Here is a 26,559-nt window from a genome sequence, read left to right as displayed (position 1 = left end):
CTTTAAACAGCGAAGAGGGGAGGGGGGGGGAAAGGGAGGGGAAAAAAAGATGAAGACGTTTAAATGCCTCCTGCCAAAAGTAAAGAGCGAAGCTCAGTTGCGATGGCTCTGCTAAAACTTGATCATGCGGGATTTCAAGCGATAAAGGGCTGCCGGGCTTGTATTGACTGCGGTGGGCACAAGTTGCAGGATGAAATCCAGGCATTAAGGGACCTATTTTCCACTTGGTTGTTGGCAAAGGAATCTACTGAAATGACTTTGAGGATCTTAAAACTGGAACTATGTGGAGGGAGAATGCAGTAAGTATTGCCTTTCGGGGAGCACCGATACGCGCCTGGTAGTTGGGGACGGGCTCGGAGGCAGCGGGCGCCGCGCGGGGCTGTCAGCGTTGCCAGGCTCGGCTCTTAGTTCCCAGCCAGTGCCGGGGACCAGTTAGGGAATGCCGGTTGCCTTTGCCTGACGCGCCAGCGTCCTACATTTCACTGGGGGTGCTTGAAGAAGTATCTGAATACGTGTTTACTGGAAATAGTGAATGAAAATCAAAGCAATCCGAGCTTTTCGCGGAGGAGTCTCCTAGAGCGTGTGTCCCTGGGTTTGTTCATGATAAATTGGCAATTAACCTCTTCCGTTAGAAAACAAAAAAGAGCTTTACAAACCCACAGCGAATTAGCTGTTTTCCAGGTTTTGCTTGTTTTGAACCCGTCAAGACAAGTCCTGCCCTTGACCATGTGAATTAGTTTGCTTCTAGCTGCTCTTCCCAGGTTGGCTCTCCCTTCCCTTGGAGCTGAGAGCCGTGCAGTTCTCTTGGAAGCAAACGGGCAGTTGGGAGCCCAGGATTTCCTGACCTGGGTAGGCGGAGGGACGTTCCCCGGGGGGCTGCGGGCCCGCGGGCGCTGCTCTTGGGAAGGAGTTGGCGTTTATTGCGAAGCGAAGGGAGGTGTGTGCGTGTGGAACTTCGGAGCCTCCACACTTTATTTCGGTTCACATGCCACACGAATGAGATTGAATTATATATATATATTTTCCCCCATCAAATGTGCAACCCGACTAACAGCTTCTCGTCGTCTGCTCTTCTCCCCCCGTTACCCCGTCCAGCCCCCCTTTCCCTGTCTCCCTGTCCGCGTAGCTGCCCTCCCGGGATGCCATGTCGCTCGCAGGCTGCGGCGGGGATCACGCGTGCGGCCAGCGGCGCGGAGGCCGCCCCTGAGCCCGGACACCGAGGGGCGCGACATGCCCGCGGCCGCGGCATGCCCTGCACCAGCACCGGCACCGGCACCACCGGCACCCGCTGCCGCTCCGTCTCCTGAGGCGCTGGGTACGTGGGACGGCGCCCCCGCGGCCGCCAGGGGGCACCATCGCGCCGCGCCGCGGCCGGGGGAGCGGGGAGCGCTCCGCGGTGCGGTGCGGGTACCCCGGGGAGCGAACTGTGGCGCGGCGGGGCTGTGCGGGTGGCGGTTGTTACTATAAGTACGAGTTCTTGGGGTCTGAAGGCAGCCGAAGCGGCGTTGAGGTTTATTTCAGCCGCTGCCCGTGCCCCTCTGGTGCTGCAGCGGTGGGCATCTGGCCCGCGGTGCAACACGACCTGGGAGAGACAGTGGCACTGATTTGCTGGTCAGTGGTGCCCGAAGGGCTCATCTCCTCCTCTGCCCCCAAAGGAGGCAGCGATGCAGCAAGCCCCTGTCTCGTGCGCGTTTCAGCGGCAGACGATTCTGATTGATGGTGGAGATAGAGCTCGCAGGATGAGAGGGGATATCTGAAAACTGCCACCCCTGATTGGACAGCCCCGCCGGTGCTCTCTGCGTGACGCTTTGCAATAAGCTGAGCGCGATGTGGCACAGGGACTCCCTTCTTGCAGCTAGCAGAGAGCCGGTTGTGGGGGTGGAAATCCCCCAGGGTGCAGAAACAGAGGGAGGTCTTGCAGAATCAGGCCTGCTCTCCCTCTTCTCCCTCCTTCAGATAGTTCAGATTACTTCTGTGGCTTATCACTCTCCCCGTCCTACTCTATATTCAGCCCCCCACAGAGGTTCAGTGAAGACGTGAAGTAAACCAGTGCAGTGATGCTCATTTATGGAACACCCTCCCCTTCAACACCAGTGACAACTTTGTGTCTGAGATCAGCAGTTCTGAGATGTTCAAGTGAACGCCACCTAAGAGGAGGGAGAAGAATTAAGACAGAATATTGTTCGTCTGAATCTGTTCCAGAAATGCAGTAGACTGCGCTTGAGCAGCAGCTGTCTAGGAGAGATCTTCAGAAATAAAGCAGCATGATTCTGGAATGCTGTGAGATATGTGGAGTATACGGGCTGGGGTTTCCAGCAGACCTCTGGCTTGCTTCTCTCATTTTAAGCTAAAGCACCTCTTCTTGTTAGACTGACTATATTTTAAATAGACATTCAGGACAAAGGAAAAGAGATTTCTGTGTTTTACCTGTTCTAGGAGGGCAAGGTTAAAGAGAAGGATGATAATATCTTTTTTTTAATGACTTCGGTCACTTTAATGTTTTGGCCATCCAGGAAGAATTTTAAGGGTCTTTCCTCTGTACTTGTGCTACATCTGTTGCCTTGCTTGTGGGGGACCAGCTGTAATACTGTCACTAGCAAGCCAACTTTTTGAGGAAATACAAGAGGCTTAAATTAAAACTAAGGTGAAGGAAATACTGAAACTGCTGAAGTTTTGCATTGTGTCCAGAAGCTTTCTGTTAAACACTTGCATTGGAGATAGAAGGCATATTTTTTTTTTCCTTCTCTGATGCTTTTTTCATACAATGTGATCACTTTTACAGGGGATAAAGCTGGCAAAGATGAGGAAAATTGGCTGTGCTCTCCTGGTACTCCAAGCTCTTCTGACGCCTTTGGATCTTGTTCGTGGAGCAGAGAAAAGTTACCCCATCCTGAACATTGCAGTGATTCTGGGAAGGACCAAGTATATCACAGAGAGAGATATCAGAGCTCTCTGGACCAGGGAAATGTCAGCAGACCTGACTGTTGATATCAATGTAGTGACCCTTCTGGTGAACCAGACTGACCCTAAGAGCATCATAACACATGTTTGCGACTTGATGTCAGGCACCAAGATCCATGGAGTGGTTTTTGGAGACGATACTGATCAGGAGGCAGTAGCTCAGATTTTGGATTTTATTTCATCTCAGACTTCTATTCCAATTCTTGGAATTCATGGCGGGGCCTCCATGATAATGGCAGATAAGGTAGGAAAATTTGTTTAAAAGTTTTGCTAGTCTCATGTACTTTGCTGTGTTGGTCTCTATCATGAATAATCACTGCAAGCAGTTCAGAAAAGGTGCTTCTAATTGTCTCTTGCTTTAAAAAAGAAAACTATACTGAGCAGTGTCTTTGATCATTCATGAAATAGTCTGGTATTTTTGGGGGGTTTATGCCTGAAACTCACCTTTTCGTCCCTTGCAAAAACAGTCCTGATTTTCCTCTCCAGTATGCTGAATGCTGGTATGTTTAGAAATTTTACTGGCAAATATGGCTGTAAAAACCACCTCAAAACAGTAGGTCCATGAAATGATTTTAGAGATAAGATGTAAAATTCCAAGGGGATATTCTGTGATGCTTTTAAGAAATAGCAAACAATAGAACTGAATCTGTTTGAGGACAATAGTTGTAACAGGAAAATCATATGCTGGATGTTTGGGATCCACTGCAGTCTATAAATTAAGTAGTCTTACAAACTTGAAACAGCTCTTGTATTCACTATACTTACTAAATCAGACTTCTGCTAACAGAAGACTTCCAATTCCCTACTATAGTTCATGAAAATCTACAGCAGGGTTGTCTAAACTCTGGAGATAATGACAATTTGTTTTGTTGGAAAACATCTCTTTATGTAATCAGTTGCGAGATTGTGGAATGACAAAAGTGACTCATGTACCCAGCTCATCTTCCATAACTGTGTAACCATTTTAAAAAGTCCTTGCTGGCACTGCAGCATTGATCTTGTGAAGTGATTACTGCTGTTCCTGAAGCCAGTGCTTAGCACTGCACAGGACTTAAGCTCTCTGGCATGGACTGCTGCCTGGCCCGAAAGTCTTAGATGAGCTCCTGTCATGGAGTAAAAGAGGATAGATGAAGAGGGAGTTTGAATGTGGGAACCCATCTATTGGTTTCCCAGCTCACAAGGCTTTTCAACGTTAATTGTGACTTATTTCCTGCTATTTGTACCCTTTAGGGTTTCTTATTTCTTAGTTATTATTATTCCTTATAAGTGGCTTTGGAAGAATACTTCAATAGTAAAGAACCCTCTGAATCGATGTAAAGAGTCAAGTGGTCCAGATACCTTGTTTTGTAACCTGAGGGGGAAAAAGAAGTGGGAAAGATGCAAGGAGTAGTTCCAGTTGGGGAATAGGCTTTGAACTGTTGAAACTTTTTTTACCTCTGGGAAAGGCTTCCCACTGGGATAAGGAGATCTGCCTCTCTTGGTATGTTGAATGGCCTTTAAAAACATGTCATACAAGGGGATGACAATAAGTGCTGAATTATAGCAAAGTTTCTATAACATCGGATGTGACATCTTGATTTGTATGGAAAGATCATTACAGTCAATGCTACTATGTTAGAGAGGTAGTTATTTCACATGCTTTCGAATTACTGTACAGGTTTACCAATGTTTTTTTAAAGGTGGCTTTATGTATATTGAGGGATTTTGTTTGATATGTATTTCACTCAACTTTCTATGCCAGTACAAGAATATCTGAAGATTCCAGCCTGTGCTGAGTGCTGAAACACTGGCAGAAATCCTTATGGAATTGACTTCACACTCGGTAGCAGATGCAGAATGTTACTTGATACTGATCTATTTTTTACTCTTATGTAGGAGCCTCAAGAAGATGAAATAGATTGTACTTTTCTTGTCTCATAAGTGAATGCTATTTTCACTGTATGCTAAGATTGTCTTTATTATAGCATCCTTTGATTTTAGGGGTTATCATAGTTGGCTAATAAAACATATTTGTGCTGAAACTTGGCACCTGAGATTTCCACTTGGGAAATCAAAATTGCTCTTTTGTGTTTTAGGACAGTCTAACAGAGCTGTCTTCAGTAGAATTGGCTGGAGGAATTGTTTGTTCATGTAACCGAAATTGCCTTAATCTTAAACTTGGCTTTTGTGATGTGCAATGTCTTGCAACTGGGTTTCGAACATCGCAGTAATGAGACCTGTGTGTGTCATTCAATTAACTAGTCATTTGGGAATGAATTCCTGGGAGTTGAAGGGGAAATTCACAGTGCTGTCATAAATGCAGCAGAGATGAAGTCTGAGGGAGAAGGACTGCAAATGTAAAATTTGTCTTCCAAGTCAGTGCCAGGATTTTACCCGAAACAACATGGGTTTTGGCTGAATTATGTAGTTGATCAGTGTTTAAAGTCTTCTGTTTAGTCTTGTACGTTGAGATGGCTGGATATGCAAAAAAGATGTTTGGACCCACTCCTGCTTGTTGATGTTGTTCTCTGGCACCCTAATCAGTCTGTTTCATTTATGTTCTTGTGTGGCTCTAACAGTTGTTTTCCTCCCCTGTGGCTTTATGCTGGTGCTGTGCTTTAGATGACTTGTACTTCAAAATGCGTGTGTGTAGTACCTACCTGTTCGCAGCCTGCCAAGGACAGCTGACATAAAGGCAGCACAAGAGTTCAGTGAATTCTGTGCCAAGTCCTAAACGTGAACTAAACTGAAGGCGTAGAAATGACAAGTCATATATAATGCTCTGTGCTGCTAAAGACTTTACTGGAATGACTTGGTTTAGATAAGTTTACCCTATTCTGTGTGGCTAATAAATACTATCTCAGTGTGGATGTTGCATGAAGAGCCGTATCTTTAAAGAAGAAAAAGTTGTTCTAGGCTTATAGAGATAAGGTATGCCCACATTTGGAGTACAGAGTGATTAGTGCAGGACATATAGCTTTTGAGGTACTGAGTTCCCATGTGAACATCTGCTGTGAAGGGTGCGTAATCTGGGCTGCTTCCTCCATTGGCCCAGCTGTCTGTACTCTGCTTCAGTTTGGTTAAAGTTTGCCTGCAAAATCTGAAGAGTTGTTGCTTGATGTAGACTATAAACATTGATGGGCATGTGAAGCCAGCAAAACTGAAATGTTTTCTGGACCTAGCTGATCTGTCTTCACTGGACATCTTCTGTCAAACCCCTACCAATAAACCAATTGTTCTCTTAAGGATGTATGGTACCTGCTCGATTCTAACTGTACAAGGAGCCCCATGCTCTGCCTCCAGCTGATTTTAGCACCTGCTGTTATCAGGAACTTTCCTGGCAGTGATGTGCTCCTTGGCTTTGGTCTCCAATTCTGCCACAGACTCAAAACATATTCACATGTGGGATAGATGATTCTGAGATGATTGTGTCTGGGGCATCTGTGCCAACCTGCTGTGCATCAGCATCCCTTGGAGGATGCTGAAAACAGACTGGCTGTTTATTCATCTTGTATCTGTTGACATTTGAGAGATCTCAAACCAAACATTACTTAGGAATTGTTTCCTGAGTTGAGTGTTTGGTTTTAAACTTAGTTACGTTTGTTTCAACACATGCTATCAGTATAATGATAGAATTTATGATACCTTTCTAAAACAGAACATCATGGTTAGTTCAGTGACAATTAGAAAAGATTTGTGTCCTTCACAAGTGGGGAAAAAAGCTTCTATCTATCATAAATGCATCCAGGAATACTTAGTGTCACTGAACTACACTGCTTTTGCATGTTGCAAAATTAAGTCTAACTTGTCATTAGCAACCTATCTGAAAGATATAATTTGAAGCATGATATTGTTTTGAAGGTATTAAGAGTTATATTTCATAGTCAAACTGCATTAAAGGTGAGTGTAATTTTCCAGAAGGACTATTACAAAGGGATAGTTCTTGAAGCAGCTCTGAGAATGTTATGGAAAATAAATGTTTGCTTAAAAAAAAGTACTATATATGGTTAAATTATCATTCTTCATTGTTCTTTCTGCTGATAGAATCGGCAGTTGTTTACTGTAAAATCCCTTTTGCATTTGCCACCAGCTTCAGCTTTCCTTTTTTACTCTTGTACTCTTCAAAATTACTAATCAGAATCACAGAGCAATTGAGGTTAGAAGGGATCTCTAGAGGTTGTTTAACCCAACCCTAGCACAACAGTGGGCTAAGATCAAACTCAGTTCAGATTGTCCAGTCAAGTTTTGAGTATCTCCATGGATTAAGATACCACAGCTTCCCTGGGAAATTTGTTTAGGAACTTAACCTTTCTCACCATGCAAATATTTTCATCATATCTTTTAAGAAGATGTGGCTCTTGTTCTTTTGCTGTGTGTCTGTGATTCTAACTCTGTGTAGTTCTAGGCAGCAGTTATGCTGGTCCTTACCTGTCCCTTTTCTGGGCAAAAGAGTTCCCTCAGCCTTTGCTTGTAGCTCCTGCGCCCCAGTCCTTTGGACTCCTCAAGTATGATGTCTTGTACAGGGGAGCCCAAAACTGGACAGAGGACTGCAGATGTGGTCTCACCAGTACCAAACAGGGAAATCATCCCTCAAGCAACTGGCTAGGCTGTAGCTAATGAGGACTGATTAGGCTTTATCACCGGAAGGGTGCACTGCTGACTCATGTTCAGTTCATCTGCCAGGCCCCCACGACCTATAGTGCTGTTGGGATATTTATTAAGACTTCCAACTATGAGCAAGCAGTGAGTGAAACTGTACTTTTAAATATTGTCCATTCTTAAGATGGATATTTTTCAGGTATTTTACTGAAATACTTGCAGGTGTTTGCATTACTTCTCATTTTCAGCTTAGTAGAGATGTAGCTAGAATTGCTCTGATTTTCCTCATTCCTGAAATATAAAAACCATACTGCACTTGTGCAAACCAAAGCTCAAAGCCCAGCCTTGTAACTACAGTCAGAACACACCCAGGCTCCAGGCTCTGGCACTGAGACCTTACACTCCCTTATCCATACACAACTTTGTACAATGCTCTTAAGCTTCCTCTGTCCATCTTAGAACTTCTTTGCCATGTATCCTCATAGCACAATGATCATAAAAGAAAACATACAAAAATATTCAAAAGTCACACTTGCACTATGCATAAGTGAGTTTCAATTCTTAAGCTCTAGAAATTGTGATGAATGAGGGGGGTGTTGGATTTGTTTTATTGTAGAATCTTTTCCTGGAGATCCTACTTCATGGATTGTGCTCACTAGTTTGCATGTCTTCCATATGTGTTATGTAGATTTCTGTCCAGCTCATCTAGTTGGCTTGTAAAAGCACTGCTGTATTCTTACAGAAAATCTTAAATTTCTTAACTTTTCATTTCTGATATTAGCATGAGTCTGACGCTGTGCTCCTGTGTAGGAAGCTAAATTTGGCTTTGGTTGGTACTGCAAAAGACTGAAAGACTAAACTGTAGTTCAATAAATGTATCATGGGTACGATACAGGTGCTGGTTTACGTTGCTGCTCTTGTGCTGTCAGTGCTATGAGAAAGTAAAGAGGATGGCCATGCTCGCTGCTTTGGGCTTTGTCTCAGGACTTGGAGGAGCACTGTATTACTGTGAGCCTTGCTTTCTCTCCCAGCCTCTTCCAGTTGGACCTGATGGTCTCTCGAGGTCCCTTCTGACCCCTATGATTCTCTAAAGGGCTTTCCTAGCTGTTTTTGAGATTGATGTCATCCCTCATTCTCATGTACACCTAAAAGTTTCCATCTTAATTTAGCAAAGAAAATCATGGAGGATTTTCTGGAATACCTTGCGAGTAGACTGGAATTGTCACTTTTGTGGAGTTGTCCTGGTTTCAGCAGGGATACAGTTAATTTTTATCCTACCAGCAGCTTCTTTTGAAGAGGTTGGGATTTATTGCAACTGATAAACTGATTGCAGAAAATGGAAATCTAGAGTTAACTTGAGTTTTGCTGTAGCTCAGGTATGGGTAAGTTCTTGGTTTTAGCTTGCTTGAGTTGACACAGTTGCAGCTGAGCCCAGGGCGCAGGGTGGGATCCTAGAAACAGCTCTTAGGAGAGGGGTGTTTGGCTTCACTTGGATCTAATAATTTGGCACAAGATCAATATATTTTCATCTTTAAGGATCTGGTTTATTTCTCTTCAAACTGTCTGTTTTTACAGTTCTTGGAAACAGAAAAACATAAGTGCCTTTTTTGAGCAACAATATGCTAAAACTGCAAGTAAGTCACTGTTGTAGATCACCGATGCAATGTCTCCACACTATTACCTGCTTATAGGTAATTACAACACAGCTGACTCCTGAGCTGTAAAAGTGGGATACCAGACCTTCAGCATATTTTTTTGCTTGTAGATATTCCTGGTGGTATCTTTGGAATTTATTCCCAAGGACATTCTCAAATACAAAATCCAGAATTATTCCCTTTAAACTAGGAAAAAATAACAGGCTATTATAAAGTGCATAAGACGTTTTTGGCATTCAGAATATGTCCAGAGAACATACCTGAAGGTTTTCATCCTAATATAATCAGGTAGTAAGTAGAAGGGCCTTGATATCATGTCAAACACATTTTTCATTTTTCATCTACTAATTACTTAACAAATATTAATTATTTAAAAGTGCATTAACTTGTTTTAATTAATTAAATCAATTATTAAAGAGTGTAGAAGAAATGTAATGAGCTAACAGGAAAACTAGCTTGTTTCCTGATATAGTTCTTGCTAGAAGTTACTTTGTGTCCAGCAGCTATAAGTTTCTGATACACAGTTAATGTTGCCTCACCTTTTCCAATAGCAATTTCCCCTTTGCTTTACATACATGGGAAGCTTATATGATTGAAAAGCCTCAGTGTTTGGAAGGAGGTTGTTTTGGGTGTGCAAGGCCATTTAACAACTACTTAGGATGGAGCCTACAAGTAATAGTGTTTTGATGTGCTTTCAGTAATGGAATTTCCCAGTATGATCATGCACACCCACCTTTGGTTAGCCTGGGCAAAGTAGATTTTTTTCCAGGTCAAGTCTATACACCCTTCAACTCAAAAACCACGTGTCCCTTAACCTAGGTTTTGAGGAAGCTTTCTTGGGGAGGTACTTCATTACCAGATGACTCTTCAGTAAGCATTCTAGGCTTTCTGTCTCCATTATAGGTTGGGAAAATAATTTCCTTATGGGCTTTTAATGAAGAAGGACCGTTTCCTTGTACCTGCTGCAGCCTGCCTGAGAACACCACTGCTGGTCTTCTCCACAGCCTCCACTCAGTGTCCACAGCTATACACAGCCTGCCTTTTGTGCACAGCAAGCTTTTTCTATAGACGTGTTTCATTCAAGGCATTTCTGTGTGGGAAGCTGCCTATCTTTCCCTTTTGTTTGCTTGTCTTGGCAGTGGTAGGGTTTGGCTTTGGGTGTTTTGTTACAGGTTGTCTTTGGGCTTTTTTGGGAGGCAGTGGTTTGGATTTGTGAGGGGTTTTTGGTTTTGTCTGGGTTTTTTTGTTGGTTTTGGTTTTTTTTTTCTCCTAGTATCATCACTTTTGATTCAAGATTTCTGCCTGCAATTTTGTTGATACAAAATTTTGTCTATTTGTGCTGACCAACTTGCTTCTCCATGTGACTAGAATTAACAATAGGACTGCTTTGTTTTCAGTACATTGATTTTGTGTCTAGTGGAAACACATTGCATATGTAGAACCACTGTGAAAGAAGAAAGATCAGGGATTTTATAGCCACCTTCCAGCTCAATACAATTTACAATACAATTAGGAATGACAGCTGTAATTGGATAAACAGAAAATAAAATTAAGGTAATCTGTTCTAAGTGCATGACATTCCTGTAATGAGTTGCTTTTTGGAGTTTCAGAAACATATAATTACCAAACAAATTACATGCTATTTTTTGTGTATGAAGCTAATTAAGAGTTCTGGGTAAATTATGTTGGTGGAAGCATCAGAGCTATATGAAGTACCTAATTGGGATGAGATAAGGTTTGTGAATTCATCCTAAGACAGATGCAAAAACTCTGCAAAGTGACTGTTTTTACTTAAGTACCATTTATGATGATCTGGAGTGTTTTCAATAGTCACATTAAACTTGTAGTAAATAAGCTGTCTCTGTTCTTTGTTTCATTTGTGATCTGTTTGACATCTTCTCTCTCTTTTCTCCATCTGCTTTTTAACTATTGTTATCTGCAAGAAGGTTGAAATTTCCTGTTGTGGAATCTGGTTTCTGGTGAAGGATATTGTGGCTGGCTCCAACGCTTAGCATTCAAAACATGAAGCTTTATCACCGAACTGTAAGAGCAAACTGATCCAGGAGTTGTAAAAAGAAACATTTGCTTCCTTCTCTTGCTCTTAGACAGCAATTCTTATATCCAGTCCATTCTGTATGCAAATCTCCTCCGCCAAACAGCTGCCTCCAAACACTCTCCTGTTATGCTCTTTTCAGCTGCATCCCATATATTTGCTCTTTTACTTTATGTTGGATGTCACCCTAGTGTTAAGGTGGGGTGGCTTTTTTCCCCATTTATTCCCTTAGCTCACTTCTAGCAGAAGCAAGGTTGGCTGGGAGAAAATACACTTCTCAAAATTATGTAACCTTTAACATGAGGAGCACCAGGTCTCTTACACTGTGCAGAGAGCACAAATGATAGTTGTGCTAAAATAAGATTAATTGGAGCAAAGAAATTCTCTGGAATCCCAAGAAAGTAAAACATGTTATGACTTGATGCCAAACCTGTTTGTTTAGTATTGAGAAATAAAGGATGAGAAATCCAACCAGGTGAGCCAGAGTAACAGTGGTGGAGAGGTGATAGTAAAACAGCAAGAGAAATTGCTGATGAAAGTGACCTGTTTGTGAAGAAAACAAGTGTGAGAGAACCAAAAGTATCCAATACTCTGGGCAGTTTCTATCTCAGTATCTCTTCAGGGTTCCTGTCCTTGGGATTTTGGGCAACTCTTCTCCTGTCCTAAGTGACTCCTTCTGCATTCATTGACAAGCTTTACATACTGAAATAGGGTGGCATTTTCTTTTCCTGGTGCAATGTGGGAAGCCTGAGCTGCAGTTCAGTATCTGCAAATTGCTGCATTGGACTCTGCATGTTTGTTGTCTTCTGTAATTTACAGAAGCTGTAATTTGCTGCTTTTATTTTTTTCTTTAGTATAACCTCTGGACAGGGTCAGTCTATAGGCTTTCCTGAACATACAACCCACCCTTTCTTTTGCTATGCAGTTGTCTGACTGTCCAGCATTGATAGCCTTCCATGTCAATACTTATTTCTATAGAAAATGGGAAGATTTTTTCATGATTTTCTGATTTGTAGTAATATATGTATTTTTTTCTGTGTATATTCACTCTTCAGGTGCTTTGTGGAGTTACCTACTGCCCTGGATTTCTAGAAACTGGCATTTGCAAAGATATTTACGATTCCCTTTTTATAATTGATTTTCAAATCAATTAATCTGAGTTTCAGATTTCCCATTAGGTGCTTCAGAATACTGGGGGACAGGACAAACTGACAGTTAAAATATGTGAAAATAAATTGCTTTCTGCAGTGTTAGATGGCTCGCTGATTCTGCAGCCTCCTCGGAATGTCAATGTGTTTTGCTGTTGCTCTGGAATCTTATTCTGAGACTCATTTTTATTGGCACTTGTAACTTAAATTGTTATAAGAATAACAGGACAAAGTTATGGATTGTGAATTACATAAATGCTGATGTCATCTAAATGACTGGCTATATTATGAAAATGAGCAGTGTCTTCATAGAGACAGTACAGCATAGGAAAGTGTCAGGCAAGGATGGTTTTGGCTCTTTGCAGGATAAGCTAACTTGTGGAAGGAAAAATACAATTTTACGTGATTCCCACCCCCTCAGGTCAGCTGAAGTCATCAAATGATCTTCATAGCCTTTTCCAAATATACTCATCCTGTCATTTTTCCAGTCTTAACAATTTCATAAGTCATGTCTCAGTCTTTCCTTTTCTAACCTCTTCTAGGACACAGGATCCTGAGTGCAACCTCTTTTACTTCCCTGTTGATGTTCCTTATTATCTATCACTATTTTATAGCATAAGAGTTACTGGCATATTTATAGTAGTGAAATGACACTAAATAGCTGGCTGAGGACAGGAGTAAATAATAGATTTCACATCTTATGTGTCCTGAGCAGTTGCTCAGTAGCTTCTCACTCTAATATTTTCAGATTCCAAATTTGTCATAAAAACACATCCGATGGTCTCTGAATTTAAATTTAAATGAACATCTGGGAAGTTCCTATGGGAGGCAGCTGTCCCCTGCAGCATGTGTGCCTTTAATGGTCACTGAAAGCTTTACCAATCTTTTTTGTGTCCTTGCTTAAGCTTTTTTCTTTCAGTTTAAGTGTGTTTCCATGTCAGAGGTGACTGTTGGCAGGAGAGTAGCTGATTTGTGATTTACCTTTATCACACTACGAGGCAGAAATCTTAAAACAGTGAGTTATTTCATTCAATGAAGTGTAACAGTCCAGCTCTGTAATCCTTATTCCAGCATAAGTCCTGTTGATTTGTTAAACTGCAGTGGATACCTCAGTGGACACTGCTTGTAAGCAGTGGAAAACCTAAGCCAAAATAACAATGAGCTTTGCTCATTTCCCACCCTCTATTGCTTCTTTTTTACTGTCTGGTAAGTTATATGCATGCAGAGCCTTAGTTTGAAATTTAAGCTTGTGCTGGTTTTGGCAGGAATGGACCAGGACAAAGCTGAAAACAATTCCCTAGGTCAGCAAAGGCATTTCTAAATGCCAAGGAGCATGATTCCACTAAGAAAAGACGGCATGCTTGCTTACAGCATCCAGGTCAGGTATAGTCTCACAAGGGAGGCAAAACTCCTCCTGGCTGGGATCCTGGCTGTGGCACGATTGATTTCATTCTGAAGTGAAGGACTAGGAGCAAGTGCAAAGTAAGCAAATACTTTAAATATTTAGTCCTTTAATGCCTACTTAAATGCTGCAATGTCAAGAGAAGATAGAGAGGGTTTTGCCTTTCTAGTGAGGGGCTTAGTATGTTTCTTATATAAAAGGCATAAAGATACAGACAGAGCCTCTTAATATCTGAGGTGGAATGTCCAAGCAACACACTAGACTTAAGGCATATTGTGCTTGGAAGAGCAGTCTGTAGTTAAAGGAATGATTTGGTACGTGAAGGCTGTAATGGTACTTGGGGTGCTCTCTTTCTAATGACTTACTGGACTGCAGGTGAAACATCTTGTGGACATGCTACCTGGTTTTACTTAAGTTAAAAATGCTGTTATTAAAATAGCTTTTCTGATCCAGCTCGTGGTGGTATGTTTTCCTACTTAACAAGCATTCTAGGCTTGTATTAAAAAAACCCAAAAGAAAACAATGAGATTCTCCCTCCCTTGCTTCCTTTTAAATCAAGTATGTATCATAAGCCTGATTCCCTATTGAGCTGGTTTAATCATTTGTTTTTCCATCTTCGGAGAGCCGGTTCCCCAAGAACTTCAAAGAGCTTTGTCTGAGCGAAACTTGCAGCTTTGGAGCAATAAAGATGACAAACATGCTTATGTAATAGCTTGAAACCTCTGGCTATCTTGGCATGGAGGCTACAGCTGAACATTTGCCTCTTATTCTGTCACTATAGACCTTAAATGTTTGTAACTGGAAGTTTTACTGCCGCTTTGCTTTTGGCTCCCACGGTGACTCTGCGCAGTGTGATGTGTTATGCAAGCGCGCAGACCTGGCATTTGTAGGCTCAAGGGGAGCGCCGGCTTTCTGGGTCTTGAGGTGATCTCATGTAACCTCATCAAGGAAAGAACCATAAACTTCAGGGCTGACATAAATTGTCTACAGATAAGCCTGAAGACTTGCAGTGGCAAATGCAAACTATTAGTTATATTTTAGATTTAATCCAGCCTGATTTGTGCAGGCTTTAATCAAATGACGAAGAAGCTTCAAGTGGAATGGCTCCTGGGAGAGTGATATCTTCCCTCTTTCATTTTTAAAATTTTCTATGTTGACATGTGTAATCTCTCAGCTTGCTAAAAATAAAAGCAGTCCCCTGCCCAATGCTGATAAATAGATATGAGATAAATATTTTATACCTAATGGGTATGTCATGTTTCTTAGCACACTAACAAATACAAAGTAGTTCATATTGTCGGTAGGGTGTTTGTGAGGATCAGATCCATAAAGCTGCAATATAAGTAATTGTCTTTATTTCTGTGTTCTTCCTAACTGGAGGCTGTGCCTTATTCATGGTGTTCCAGTCCAGAGGTTGTCATTATTGTATGTAAGAAATGCCGATTTGTTTATTTTTTTTCAAAAAAGTGAAACTCTCATCTCGGTGTCTGGGATTTGTCCCAGATGAATTTCCTGTGGAGAGAAGAGCTAAGAGCATCAGTACAATGATTTTTCTGGATTATAATATATGTCAGTAGAAATGCACTACTTTGTTTTTTAACTAGCTATTTCAGATCTTCAAATTTTGGCTTAATCGAATCCTTACAAGCAGCAAATCTAATTCTGGCATACTACTTCAATTGCACAGACCTCCATTTCTGACTAAGGATTGGAAGGATTAACCCAGATTTTAGCAGTTCTCTCCATGACTGGGTGGATAGGATGAAAATATCTGTGCTGCTCCCTGTGGCTGTTTATTCCAGTTCTAAATATTCGGTATGTCAGTTGACTGGGACTGGAAATTTTCTGAGAATGGAAGAGCAGCTAAAGGACAGTATGTTGAATTCACTGGATTGCCTTGTATTTCAACTAAAAAACTCACCACACATTGCCTGTTCCAGCATCCCAATATACAGTTTAGCATATTCCACATCAATTTTGCAGTTTGAGGTGTTAATCAGTTCATCAGCTTTGAGACACTGTAGAAATAGCTACTTTAGTAAGAGTTAAAGAGGTAAACCAAAAATGGCAGTAAGTTTAACACGACCTGGGTGCATGCAACAAACTTTTCTGCACCAGGAGGTGCCCAGGGTGCTCCTATATTTTTTTCCAGTTAGTGTTGCTACTATAAATGGGGACAGTTTCACTCCACTGTGCAAGAAATGGAGGAACTTCAGAAATACTGTCTGCAATAAGTCTCACATTCCAAAAAGCCCTGACTAATCTTGTAAGGGGTTTAGAAATTGATTACTTCTCTAAGACTAGGGAATAGTAAGGCTTACCTGCAGGAGGTGGGGTGGGCTGATTCTCTTTAATCTACTAACTATGAGCCTATGAGGGAAAGGTGAGTAAACAATATCAAGTGAGTTGATAGGAGGACTGAAACTAAGGTGGGCATCATTTGGGTGGGGAATAATATTTAGAAGGAAAATGAAGAATTTCAAAAGGAAAATGAGGAAGTTCAGGAATGGCAAATATCCAACTAGTGTCATGATGGAAACTGGTTCATGAATGAAGAAGGATGAAGACTTGTGGCATGAAATTGTTTCTAATTCTGCATACTTCACATCCATAAAAAGTTTGCAATAGCTGTACAATACTATGATAAGATTGTCTCCAAATCTAGCCAGGCTTATATAAATCCCTTATATAAAGTGGGATGAGTACAATCCTGATGTACAGCTGATCAGAAAGTTAAGGACTGTGCTTATCAGCCTTGGCAAGACAGACTGGCTTTGGGATACTTGTAGAGATACAGTAAGCTATGTTCCAAGAATTTCTAAAGCTTCAGCTCCTAGAAAAGGATATACTTTGTTTCCTGGAGAAATGTTAATTTTACCTTTTTAAGAGGGAGAATTTATGACTGTTCTTTGGGTACTTCTGCCCTTTTATATTTTATTCTCTTGTGCCTCAGGCAGAGCAGAATTCGCAAGGGAGATGTGATGAAGACCTACTCTTGACTTGGAAAAACAGCTGTCACATGTCATGCTGTTCTAGTAGGGGAAAAGAGAACCTGTTAGAAGCTGTGGAGCTGCATGGTTGGAAGGTTACAGTATTCATAATGGTGAAAGCTTTCTCAGCCCTGTGGAGTAGTTTCACCATAACCTGCACATGATGTCTCCTGCATGTCAGACATGCTATGCAGTGGTTTTACAAGACACAAACTGCTGTTGCAGCTGGACACCCACAACACTAGTTTTTTAATGGCTGTGCTGGACATTCAGTGCCATTCTGTGGGTTGAAGACAGAAGTGGGACAAGCATGAAAAAAATCTGATGTTTTGCTTGATGGCAATGTGTACATAACTATGTAAAAATCAGATCCCCATTGTGTCTTCTTCCAATAGCTGGGTGGCCTTCTTTCTCTTTGGAAAACCAAGCCCATTTGCATGAATATGGTGCACAGGATGCTTTTAATTTTGTTCTATCTGTGTTACACAGGCACATAGAAGCCAATCTTAAACTATTCATGGTTTTCATGGCTTTCCAGGTTGGTGGGTTTAACAAGGTCCTCACTCATCCAATTGCTTCTGCCTCTTATCAGCTACTGTGATAATTTCTTCCAAAGATCTTAATTCTATAAGCTCCAAATACCAGAAAGATAGATTTTAAACCTCTTAATGCTCAAAGAAGTCATTTCAGGTTCAAGTCTGTGGTATTGTCCCTGTCTCTGAAAATAATCAGGAGTTCTAGAACAACCAGTTGCCTTTGGCATCCAGAACTGACTTGCTGAATATGATGACTCTCATTCCAAAGGCTGGGTCACAGAGTGAAATCCGTTAGTTCTTGTGCCCTGGAGAAAGGGTTTCACGATGTGTGTATGTTACGTATGTAGTAACTATAGAGAGGTAATGATAGTGGGATTGAACCAGGGGAAGGAAATATAAATTGCTCACTATGCACAAGTGTTTTTTAGTGCGGGACCAGAGGTAATGGAATGATGTCTCTCAATATATGTAGAACACTTGTTTCTTTATGTTAAGGGAAGTAGGTGCTTTGTACATTTACCTAGAATTTTTTAAAGACAAGCACATCTTTTTTGCATTTTAGGCACTTTGCCATTTCATTTCAGAGTCAAGATCTCAGTCCCTTGTGTGACCACACTTTGCTGGTGTTTCTTTACTCCTGAGATTGTACCTGGAGCAAGCTATTTCCCTCCAGGTGGAAACTGAAGCATGAAAGGTAAGGTAGGGTACTCTAGGGTGTGCTCCTTGCAGGTGATGTATGTGCAGCAGGTCTGCCCCTCTGCACGAAGGGCAGCACAGCCCTGGACCTGCAGTCCAGCACTTGCCCCGTGGCTCAAGAGCAGCAGTAGTGCAGGTGGTGCCACTTTTACCTGTGGCTCACTTAAGCTGTGAGAGAGAGCTTCAAAGACAGTGAGGCAGAGAATGAGAGCTGGAGATACTGATAAATATGCTTTTCAACTTTGAAAATGTCTCCTGGCTGTTTCCTCTGGGCTACTGTGGGTTTGTGCACAGCTGTCCTGAGGAACTGGTGTCTTCCAGTGTCTGCTCACAGAGCTCGCACAGTCTTCAGCTGTGCAGGGTTCCTCAGAGGCAACACACTTCATCTCGCCTTGTTGAGCAATTGGAAATGAGTGTTACTATCACTGAGAATTTGATTTTATTATTGAATAGCTCTTAAAAAAAGGCTACAGAAGGTAATGCATTTCAGAATTCATAATTTTTGTGCAGATTCAAGCTGGGTAAGTACATATTCTCAGTACCCAAGAGAGGCTCTGCTCCAAGTGCAGGACATGATATACATATACAGCAGAACATCAGCAAAGGAAGACTGCAAAACATGTTAGTTATGCTGCATTATTTGTTTGCCACTCTGTATGGCTGTGTTCAAAGAACTGGGCTCCTTACAGGAGTGGAATATTCTTCCTAAAATACCTTAATGAAATGTGGTAGTCTTTCCTGATAATTTACTGTGGCTGGAGAGGAAAGTTCCAGGGATGTGCTAGTGAATGCTACATATGGTCTGCAACACATGGGTAATACTGCTCATAAATAATGTTTTGTACCAAAAAAGGCTGAACAGCAAATTGGATAAAATTCTGATTGAAAGTGACCAAGCCTGTTTTTTCCCTGCAGCAATACAGGCTTCTTCCAGACTTCATTAATACTGGAATTAAAATGTTTACCTCTTACAGATGTTTCATTTCTAGGGACCTGCAGAAGCCAATTATTTTGTGATAGAGTGCTGATTAATGAAAATATCTGGCCACTTGGAAAGAAAAACACCAGTGCAGGTGTAAAAAAAAAACCAAACCAAACCTTTAGAAAGTTTAAGGTACTCCTGGCTGTGCTTTTCAGAGAGAAGAGAAAAAAAGTCAGAGCAAAATCCTTGGTTTTAGTGTTGTTTTGCTGTCTGTGTGATTAATCTGACTTTCTTGAAGTGGGAGTGAGGTAAAAAGATGGATGCATCTCAGTTTGAAAACAGTATGAAGCACTAGAAAAAGTTAGTATAGTTTTGTGAATTCCTTGTCCAGACACAAGTTCATGGATTTCCTTTTCAAGTACATTGGCTTAATAATCTGAGTTAGTCAACAATATCACTTAGCATTTCCATTTTCACCAGCTTACTTAACAGAAGAGAGCATGTGCAGAGTCATGAAACCAAGTTTAACAAAGTCCCGACTAAGCTCCTGGGTCTGCCTCCATGTGCACCAATAAAGCCAGTTCCTCTGAGCACCCAGGGCTTCATTCCTTGACTCTGCAAGGTGGTTTGTATCTTCCTGCTTGGAGTTTTATTTGTTACAACAGTTCTACCTCCCCACAAAAGTATCTGCTGCATGAATTTGTACCCACTTGTGTTTTATCTCATAAATAGAGTTGTAATGGCATGGTAATAATCACTTATGTAAACAATATAGTTCCCCTAATTCTTCCAAATGTACTATCAGGAATGGCTCCACCATTCTGGATTTTATTTTTCCTCCCCTTATTTCCTTCATCAGTTGAGGTTAAGGTTTTTGATTTTGAGATGACCACCATCTGCTTTCACCTTTACATTCTCCTTTAGTTGTGCCTTAATTCCCCTCTTCCTCCCCCACACTGCCACTGTCTTTATGTTCTAGACCTATTTCTGCTGCAGATATAGAGAGCTTTGGAAAGGTATTTTGAATTTAAGTTGTCTTTTACATTCCTTTGCTCCTTTGCTTCATCTGATTTAGTCTGACTGGCACACAGAAGCCCTCAGGGCCTCACTTGAGTTGCCTGTGGTCTGTCTCTGCTAAAAGTGAGCATTGGCCTTCTGCCTCAGTTTCCTTGGAAATGCCTTGGAATGGCACTTGTGCTTGGTGTGCTATTTTGGACAGAAAATCTGCAGACTTGACTGTGTGCTTTAACCAAAGTGAAGAGCAGCCTGCTGCAGAGAGAGACAATCATGAAAAGCATACAGCAAGTCAACAAATGAATTATCTACTTTGTAGTTCATTGGTACTTTGAAAACAAACAGGAAACCTTATTTTTATAGTTTCTAATTTTAGTTAAAGTAAAACATTCAAGCAAGATCAGACCCTGATGTTCAAACTCCCTAGTTCCCAGAGTAAGCTTTTCAGTACCGAAGGGCTCGAACAGGCAGGCAGGAAAATGTGTCATCCTCAAAGGCAGATACTAGTGAGTGAACAATTGTCGCTGTGGTATGAACAATTGATACATGAGTTGCCTCATGTGATGTCTGCTTCTATTGGTGTGCTTATTTGCTTTTGGTTTTCTCTAAGAGGTGACTGACTTGTCCTGGTAAGTGATAGATTTGCTGAAGATGTGGTGCTGCTAATGAAGCATTTCTGTGATGTGTTTCTGTGAAGAGAAAGGGGTGACTCCTAGAGAAGTGTATGTGGGTTCCTTTGCTTGTAGACATACAAAGAGCTCTTATATTCAGGTTTACAGTTTGAAGGAAAGTAAATCAGCTTTCCCAGCTTTCATCAGTGGCTTGGGAATGGTAGCAATTTTTATTTCATTGTTATTTCAGACTTGGACTGTTGAACTGTGCTGCTTTTATTCTGTGTGCTCTCTGCTCATAGACAAATTTTATGTGTATTTGCAATATTTGAAGGTTGAAGTAGTAGACATTAGGAGAGGCAGATTTGGAAGAAATGACTAGCCAAAGCATTAAGACAATGAAGCAGAAGATCCTATTATTCATGCTGTCAGAAAAGTAGTTTCTGCCAACTGTATCATCTTCGGTACCATCATCAGTATATGGGGGGGAAGGGGAGGGGGGACATCAATAACCCAACATACTTTCCCACTCTGGCACCTAATGTTCTAACTTTCCCATTTTCTCCAAGTTTGTCTAGTGAACAGTCTCATCTTGACCTCCCCAGATATAGAAAAGTCTGTATTTTCCTCTATCATTTAGAATACCTGCCATTTTAATTAAAATCCTGCTGATCTGTTTCTCTTTGGGAACTGATTTGGTGAAGTTTTGAATGATGAACTAAGAACTGCCTGCTGCTGCAAAAAGAGCATCAGGTAAATAAGCTGGAAATCCCAACTGAGAACAAGTGCCCTAATAGGATACTGGGTCTGAATATTAATTTTGCTTTGCCAAGTATTCCCAGCAGACACTTAATCCACTAGCTGATTTTCAAGTCTGCGTAATCAGTATGGCAACAAGTACCTATGAAATAATGTATAGGTAATGAAATGCTCCCCTTCTATAATGCTTGCTTGGGCCTTTCATTGTGCACATTGCTTTGCTTTACCAGCTTTTAATTGCTAGTAAAGACAAACAAACCAATGAACTGAAGTCCTGTGCATTTCTCCTTAGTGTAACACTAACACCACTTGTGCAGTTGGGTGTGCATTAAGAACACAGCAAGTCTGTGTTTTCCTGAGGCACATCTTACTGGAGCAGAGCTGTAGGGTGAAACATACTGAGATATTACACCTGGATTGACCCTGTAAGCTGTAAGCAAGTGCTGGCATGCTTTTCTGTGAAAATACTCTTGATGGGAGGCTGCAAGTTAAACTGTGGATATGCATGTCATGACATGAAGGCAGAATAGTACCTGGAGTCTTGAATGGTGCTTTGTCTTCTAAAGTATTTATTCCTTTTATGTTTGTAAGAGTATCTATGTCTGTGCTACAGGCCAATGAAAGACTAGAAACAAATCCCATCCCTCCTCTTCAATTATTTGTATTATTCCATAATACCAGTTATGTACTGAATTGGTTGGGGCATGTTCATAACATTGTGTGATACAATAGCTAACACTAATGAGAAAACTTCCCATGTTAGTATCATATGGACTCCAACACAGTGCCACATGGTCAGGTTTTGTCTTACATCACTGCATCTTTTTCTATCCTTTCCTTTTTGAGAAGGGTAAGCACAGGAGAACTGCTGGGCAAGACACAGTACGAGGAAAAATCACTGTGCTTTGTTTCAGATTTCAAAGCAAACAGCCTTGAGAGAAGGCTGTGCAGTCTGCACTTGGCTCGATGCAACAGTGAATGTGTACAAAATGAAAAAGCACACAGGGCTGTTTGCATGGTGGCCATGTCTCAAGGAGAGACAATTTGTGTCCCATCTGTGAGTAATACCAGAGTGTGTATGTGAGACAGACAAAACTGAGAACTTTTGCAATGTGTCGATGTGCAAAATAAGTCTTCCCATTAGTGTGCTATTGAATTAGATGGTTTTTATCCAAAAATAGGTGTCTTATTGCCTCTTTTTATTGCCTGTCTTATACTTTTCCCTTTAACTCACCAGTCATTATTAATGACAATGTATATAGTTCACCCTATCAAATCAAAGTTATGTGATAACAGGGGTGAGGCTGTGGGAAAATATTGGGTTATGGAGGAAAAAAATGGGCATGTGAGGCTCTGATGTAGAGGGAGAAAAAACACTGTCATATGCAGAAATGTGTTTTCTGATTACCACGTGGATGGGTGCTGCAATTACAAAGATAAATGTGTTTTGTATAGTTCATGCTATGTGAAAATACACTGTATCTACATAAAAGAGCAATCAACAACTACTTCCAGAAAAGTTTCTGAACAGGGATCTCAACTGATCCCTCCTGTTTGTGTGCTTGTGGCAGGTAATTTAGGGCTTTACAAAAGATTGTTCTTTCTGGAATAGCACTGAAGTGGTAGTTAGAATTAAGTAGCCCTATCTGGCATATCCTATTTCTTTTAAGAAATAGGGAACAATGCTCTGTTTAAAGATAACTGATAGGTTGCCTCCTTCAAATTGTGAACAATGTCAGGATCCCCATCTTGGCATGCACTACTGAGCTATTTTCAGAAAAATGCAAATAAAAGCTCTAATTTCCCCTGGCACATCAGGGGTGTAGTGGCAATGTCTGGCAGCATTTCAGTAAAACAATTAGGTTTAGTGAAAAGGATTCCCTCTTGGCATGATTGTCAGTCACAGTATAAATAGAGGGTGAGAATCTACTACCCTGCCTTGGTGGCTCCAGGACAGCAAGTTTCAAGCCCTTGCCAATGCCACAGGTGATATATAACTCTTATCCCAAGACTTTTGTATTTATACTTTATGTATTGGCAAGCTAGACTGAACAGGATTGAAAATCAGGTATCAAGTACAGTCTCTGCAGTGGGACTGAACCTCAGATATTTCACTGTTCACAGTTTGTAGCTTCTGTATCTACAGAAGGCAGCTGAGTTGTGGCTTTGCAAAGACAGTGAAATTTGCTTTCTTTAACTTTTATTTCTGGCGATTCAAGTTGGTGGTGACATGGATGTGAAAACCTGGGGTGACTCTTCTTTTTTAGAGCAACTTCCCTTAAAATAATTCTTTTGCCCTTCTTGTTACAACATTAGAAGTTTCCATTTCCTCTGCAACATGGAGAGCCTCTGGGCTCTGCACCTCACTAGATTCCTCTGTCAAGGTGCTCCAAAGTGATGGAAATGCAGATATAATTTCCTTGGGATTAGATTCCCCTTCTATCTCTGGCTCTGTTATTTTTACTTGCTGGAAGTCGTGGTTGTGCCCAATCTCCTAGTTACACTAGGCTGCAACTGAGGAGGTTATTTGGGCAAGGTGTTCCTTCATTATTTCCTTGTAGTCTCCTGCAATTGACTCACAACACTGGGGTTTTGCCCTCGTGCTACCTACCTCCTCCCAGGAGTTTGCAGCAGCTGCTCCCTCGGATGTAGATCTTCTGCAGCAACATCTCCAGGATGCAAGCTGGTCTTCATGACTATGTAAATAATTGATTAAAGCTTCAGGGTACTGAATCCAGCATACAGCATGCTGTTTCATTCCAGGCACTTACCCATAGCTTGTAGAATATTTAGCTGATGGCTTGAAGAGAGATTTTGTAACGAAGCTCTCGCATCCTCTAGATCCCTGCTGGATATTATGGAATGACATCACTGTAAGTGGGCTGTATTCAAGTGTTTGACATAATGGCAAGTACAGGTGAGACATGCAACCACCAGAAAAGTAAAACTTCTGATTGTAGCATTTTCTGGGGTTTATTTTTTTTTTTATTTAAACTTTATTTTTAATTCCAGAAGCCCGTTTTGGAGCAACTTGTCTGTGGTATATGGGGCAAATTTGAGATCTCACTTTTTCTGTTAAGATATGGAAGTGATTCTTGCATTTTTCATATGTAGGTATTGTGAAGATTAGCCAGATTGATTCTGTTGCTGGTGTAGTGCTTCAATTTTAATTTTCGTGTGAATTAAGACCTCAGGTAAAAATAGAGAAATAGAGCTTTTTATTTTTTCTTTTCCTTCCCTCCCTCAAAGCCCTCTGTATACATTTTCCTACCTACATTGTGTGGTAACAAGTGTGTTATCTCAACTATTATTTGTTTCCCAAACTCTTTTTTAGTGCTGGTATAAATGAAGCACAATATCATGTGTAGTCAAGAGTGACTGAAAGAAGAGTGGGGCTTTTGTGAAGTAGGCAAGTGGTGGTCATGATGTTCAGAGTTATGGGCAATATATCAAGGTGGGCTGAGGTTTGCATTCAATGAGACAGTTTCTGCAAGAAATAAACTAATGTTTTAGTTCTGATTTAATAAGCATCTTTATTTTGTCACATTTAAAGTATACTTAACTGCAATAGAAATTGAGGCTGTGGAAAACTAACTTTAGGAATAAATATTAGGGATTCATTTTAGGCTTATTTTAAGTAGGGGTTTTCAAATTGGAAATAGATATGATTTCATACTTACTGTCATAACTTCATGCCTAACCTCACGTGAACTATTTTGGTATAAATAAATCCCATATATTTGATGTTTTTCATAACTTTGGTTTTCTTTGTGCCATATTTATTTATTTTTATGCATAACTGTACCACTGAGGAAATAACGAGTGAAACTGGAGGCTGCAACAGTCATCTGGGAGATGACTTAAGCTGTGGGATAAGCATAACAGTTGTGTATACTTGCTAGAATGATCAGTAGTGATTGGAAGTTACTATTTAGAAATGAGAACTGCACTTCCTAATGATCCCTCGGAGATGAGCAGTTTTGATTAACTGATCTTCTGAATATTCAGGAAGGTATTACTATATCATGTCATATCTGCTTGACATATTTAAAGATAGTTTTGTCTGTATGATGCTAGCCATAAAACTCCATACAAAAATTGAAGGCTGGGACTTGGGTTCAATATTTTGCATAAGATGAAGAATGTTTCATGCAGAAAAGTTCTCTTTGCTCTGTTTTGCATCCTTTTGTACACTAAAGGTGAACAAAAGAAATCCCCTTGTTTATTACAGTAAGGGCCTATCTTATGCATTGTACAGTTAATTCTTCCACAAATTGCTTGAGTGTTTGCAGGTGTCTGAACATGATGTCACAGGAGTGCTACTTCTGTAGTTCCTGTTTCCAAAGATGATGAGTTAGCAGCCATCATTTCTCTGCTGTAGCTTCATTTGTTGTCTGTATAAGATTTTCAGCTGCAAACTTCAGGGACTTTCAGACTGCTTGTCTCATGGAAAAATGAGAAGTTCTATCCAGCAGAAACATCTGAATTAGTCTGTCTATATGAAGTTGTTCCTACTGCAACTGTAGCTGGTCTGTACAGTTAGAATCCACTGTGTACTGTTTCTGTGCAGTTGGTCTGATATGTGGGTCTCATGTCCATGTGTATAAATAACACCAGAAGGGTTGTGTCCAGGTGTGGTACTGGGCACAGACACCAAGCTTCAATGGTTCCACCACTGGAGTCTTAAAAGATAACAGCCTAGGAGTGTGTGTCAGGGTGGGAAGTCTGTCCCAAATAGTGGGGTTAAAGGGGAAACTGTTGTTGATCAGTATCTATACCAACAGCACGTATCAACTCTTGACAGTCTCCTGGTTGTTTCTACAATTGTGTGATTCATAACTTAATCAGATCTGTACCTACTGGATTAGGAATTCTCTTGTGTGGGAGTGTGCAGAATAACCTTGGGAGGAATCGGAGAGGTTTTTCATTTCTCTCTGTTACTAGGAATGCAGTAAAAGAAAAAGGACTTGTAACAGCAATTATGAGTGCTGGTTTTCTTTGCAATTTATGGCCAGCAAAGTGCCCCTGTGTTACAGAGGGTTGTGAAATGACAATGCACTGCCTTGTACATCGGTTATTCTAGGTCAGCATTGATGTGCATTGGATTTCAGCATCTATGAATGTCAGTCTGCCACTTCATTAATGTTTGGGTTTAATTTTAGTTTTTCTAGTTGGGTAAACTTAGTGTTTGTGGAGGTGTTGTAGACTTTGAATGCCCAGGAGAGAGAATTTCA

At 41.0% G+C, this 26,559-nt stretch overlaps 1 protein-coding gene across 1 annotated transcript in view; it reads left to right on the top strand.

Moving 5' to 3' along the window:
- Nucleotides 1–281: 281 nt before the first annotated feature.
- The window catches only part of GRIN2A (glutamate ionotropic receptor NMDA type subunit 2A), a gene marked incomplete at both ends in the record, with an annotated part of 166,670 nt that continues 140,392 nt past the window's right edge, over nucleotides 282–26,559 (top strand). The window contains 2 exons of the mRNA XM_084271260.1: nucleotides 282–299; nucleotides 2,783–3,205. Of these exons, the coding sequence (XP_084127386.1) occupies nucleotides 282–299; nucleotides 2,783–3,205 (441 nt within the window). The remainder of the gene's footprint in view (nucleotides 300–2,782; nucleotides 3,206–26,559) is intronic.

The sequence above is a fragment of the Gallinula chloropus genome, assembly GCF_964237585.1.
Source record: "Gallinula chloropus genome assembly, chromosome: 15".
In the NCBI taxonomy this organism is placed as follows: Eukaryota; Metazoa; Chordata; class Aves; order Gruiformes; family Rallidae; genus Gallinula; species Gallinula chloropus.
Note: the sequence above shows the minus strand (reverse complement) of the source record. Positions and strands in the feature narration are given on the sequence as shown.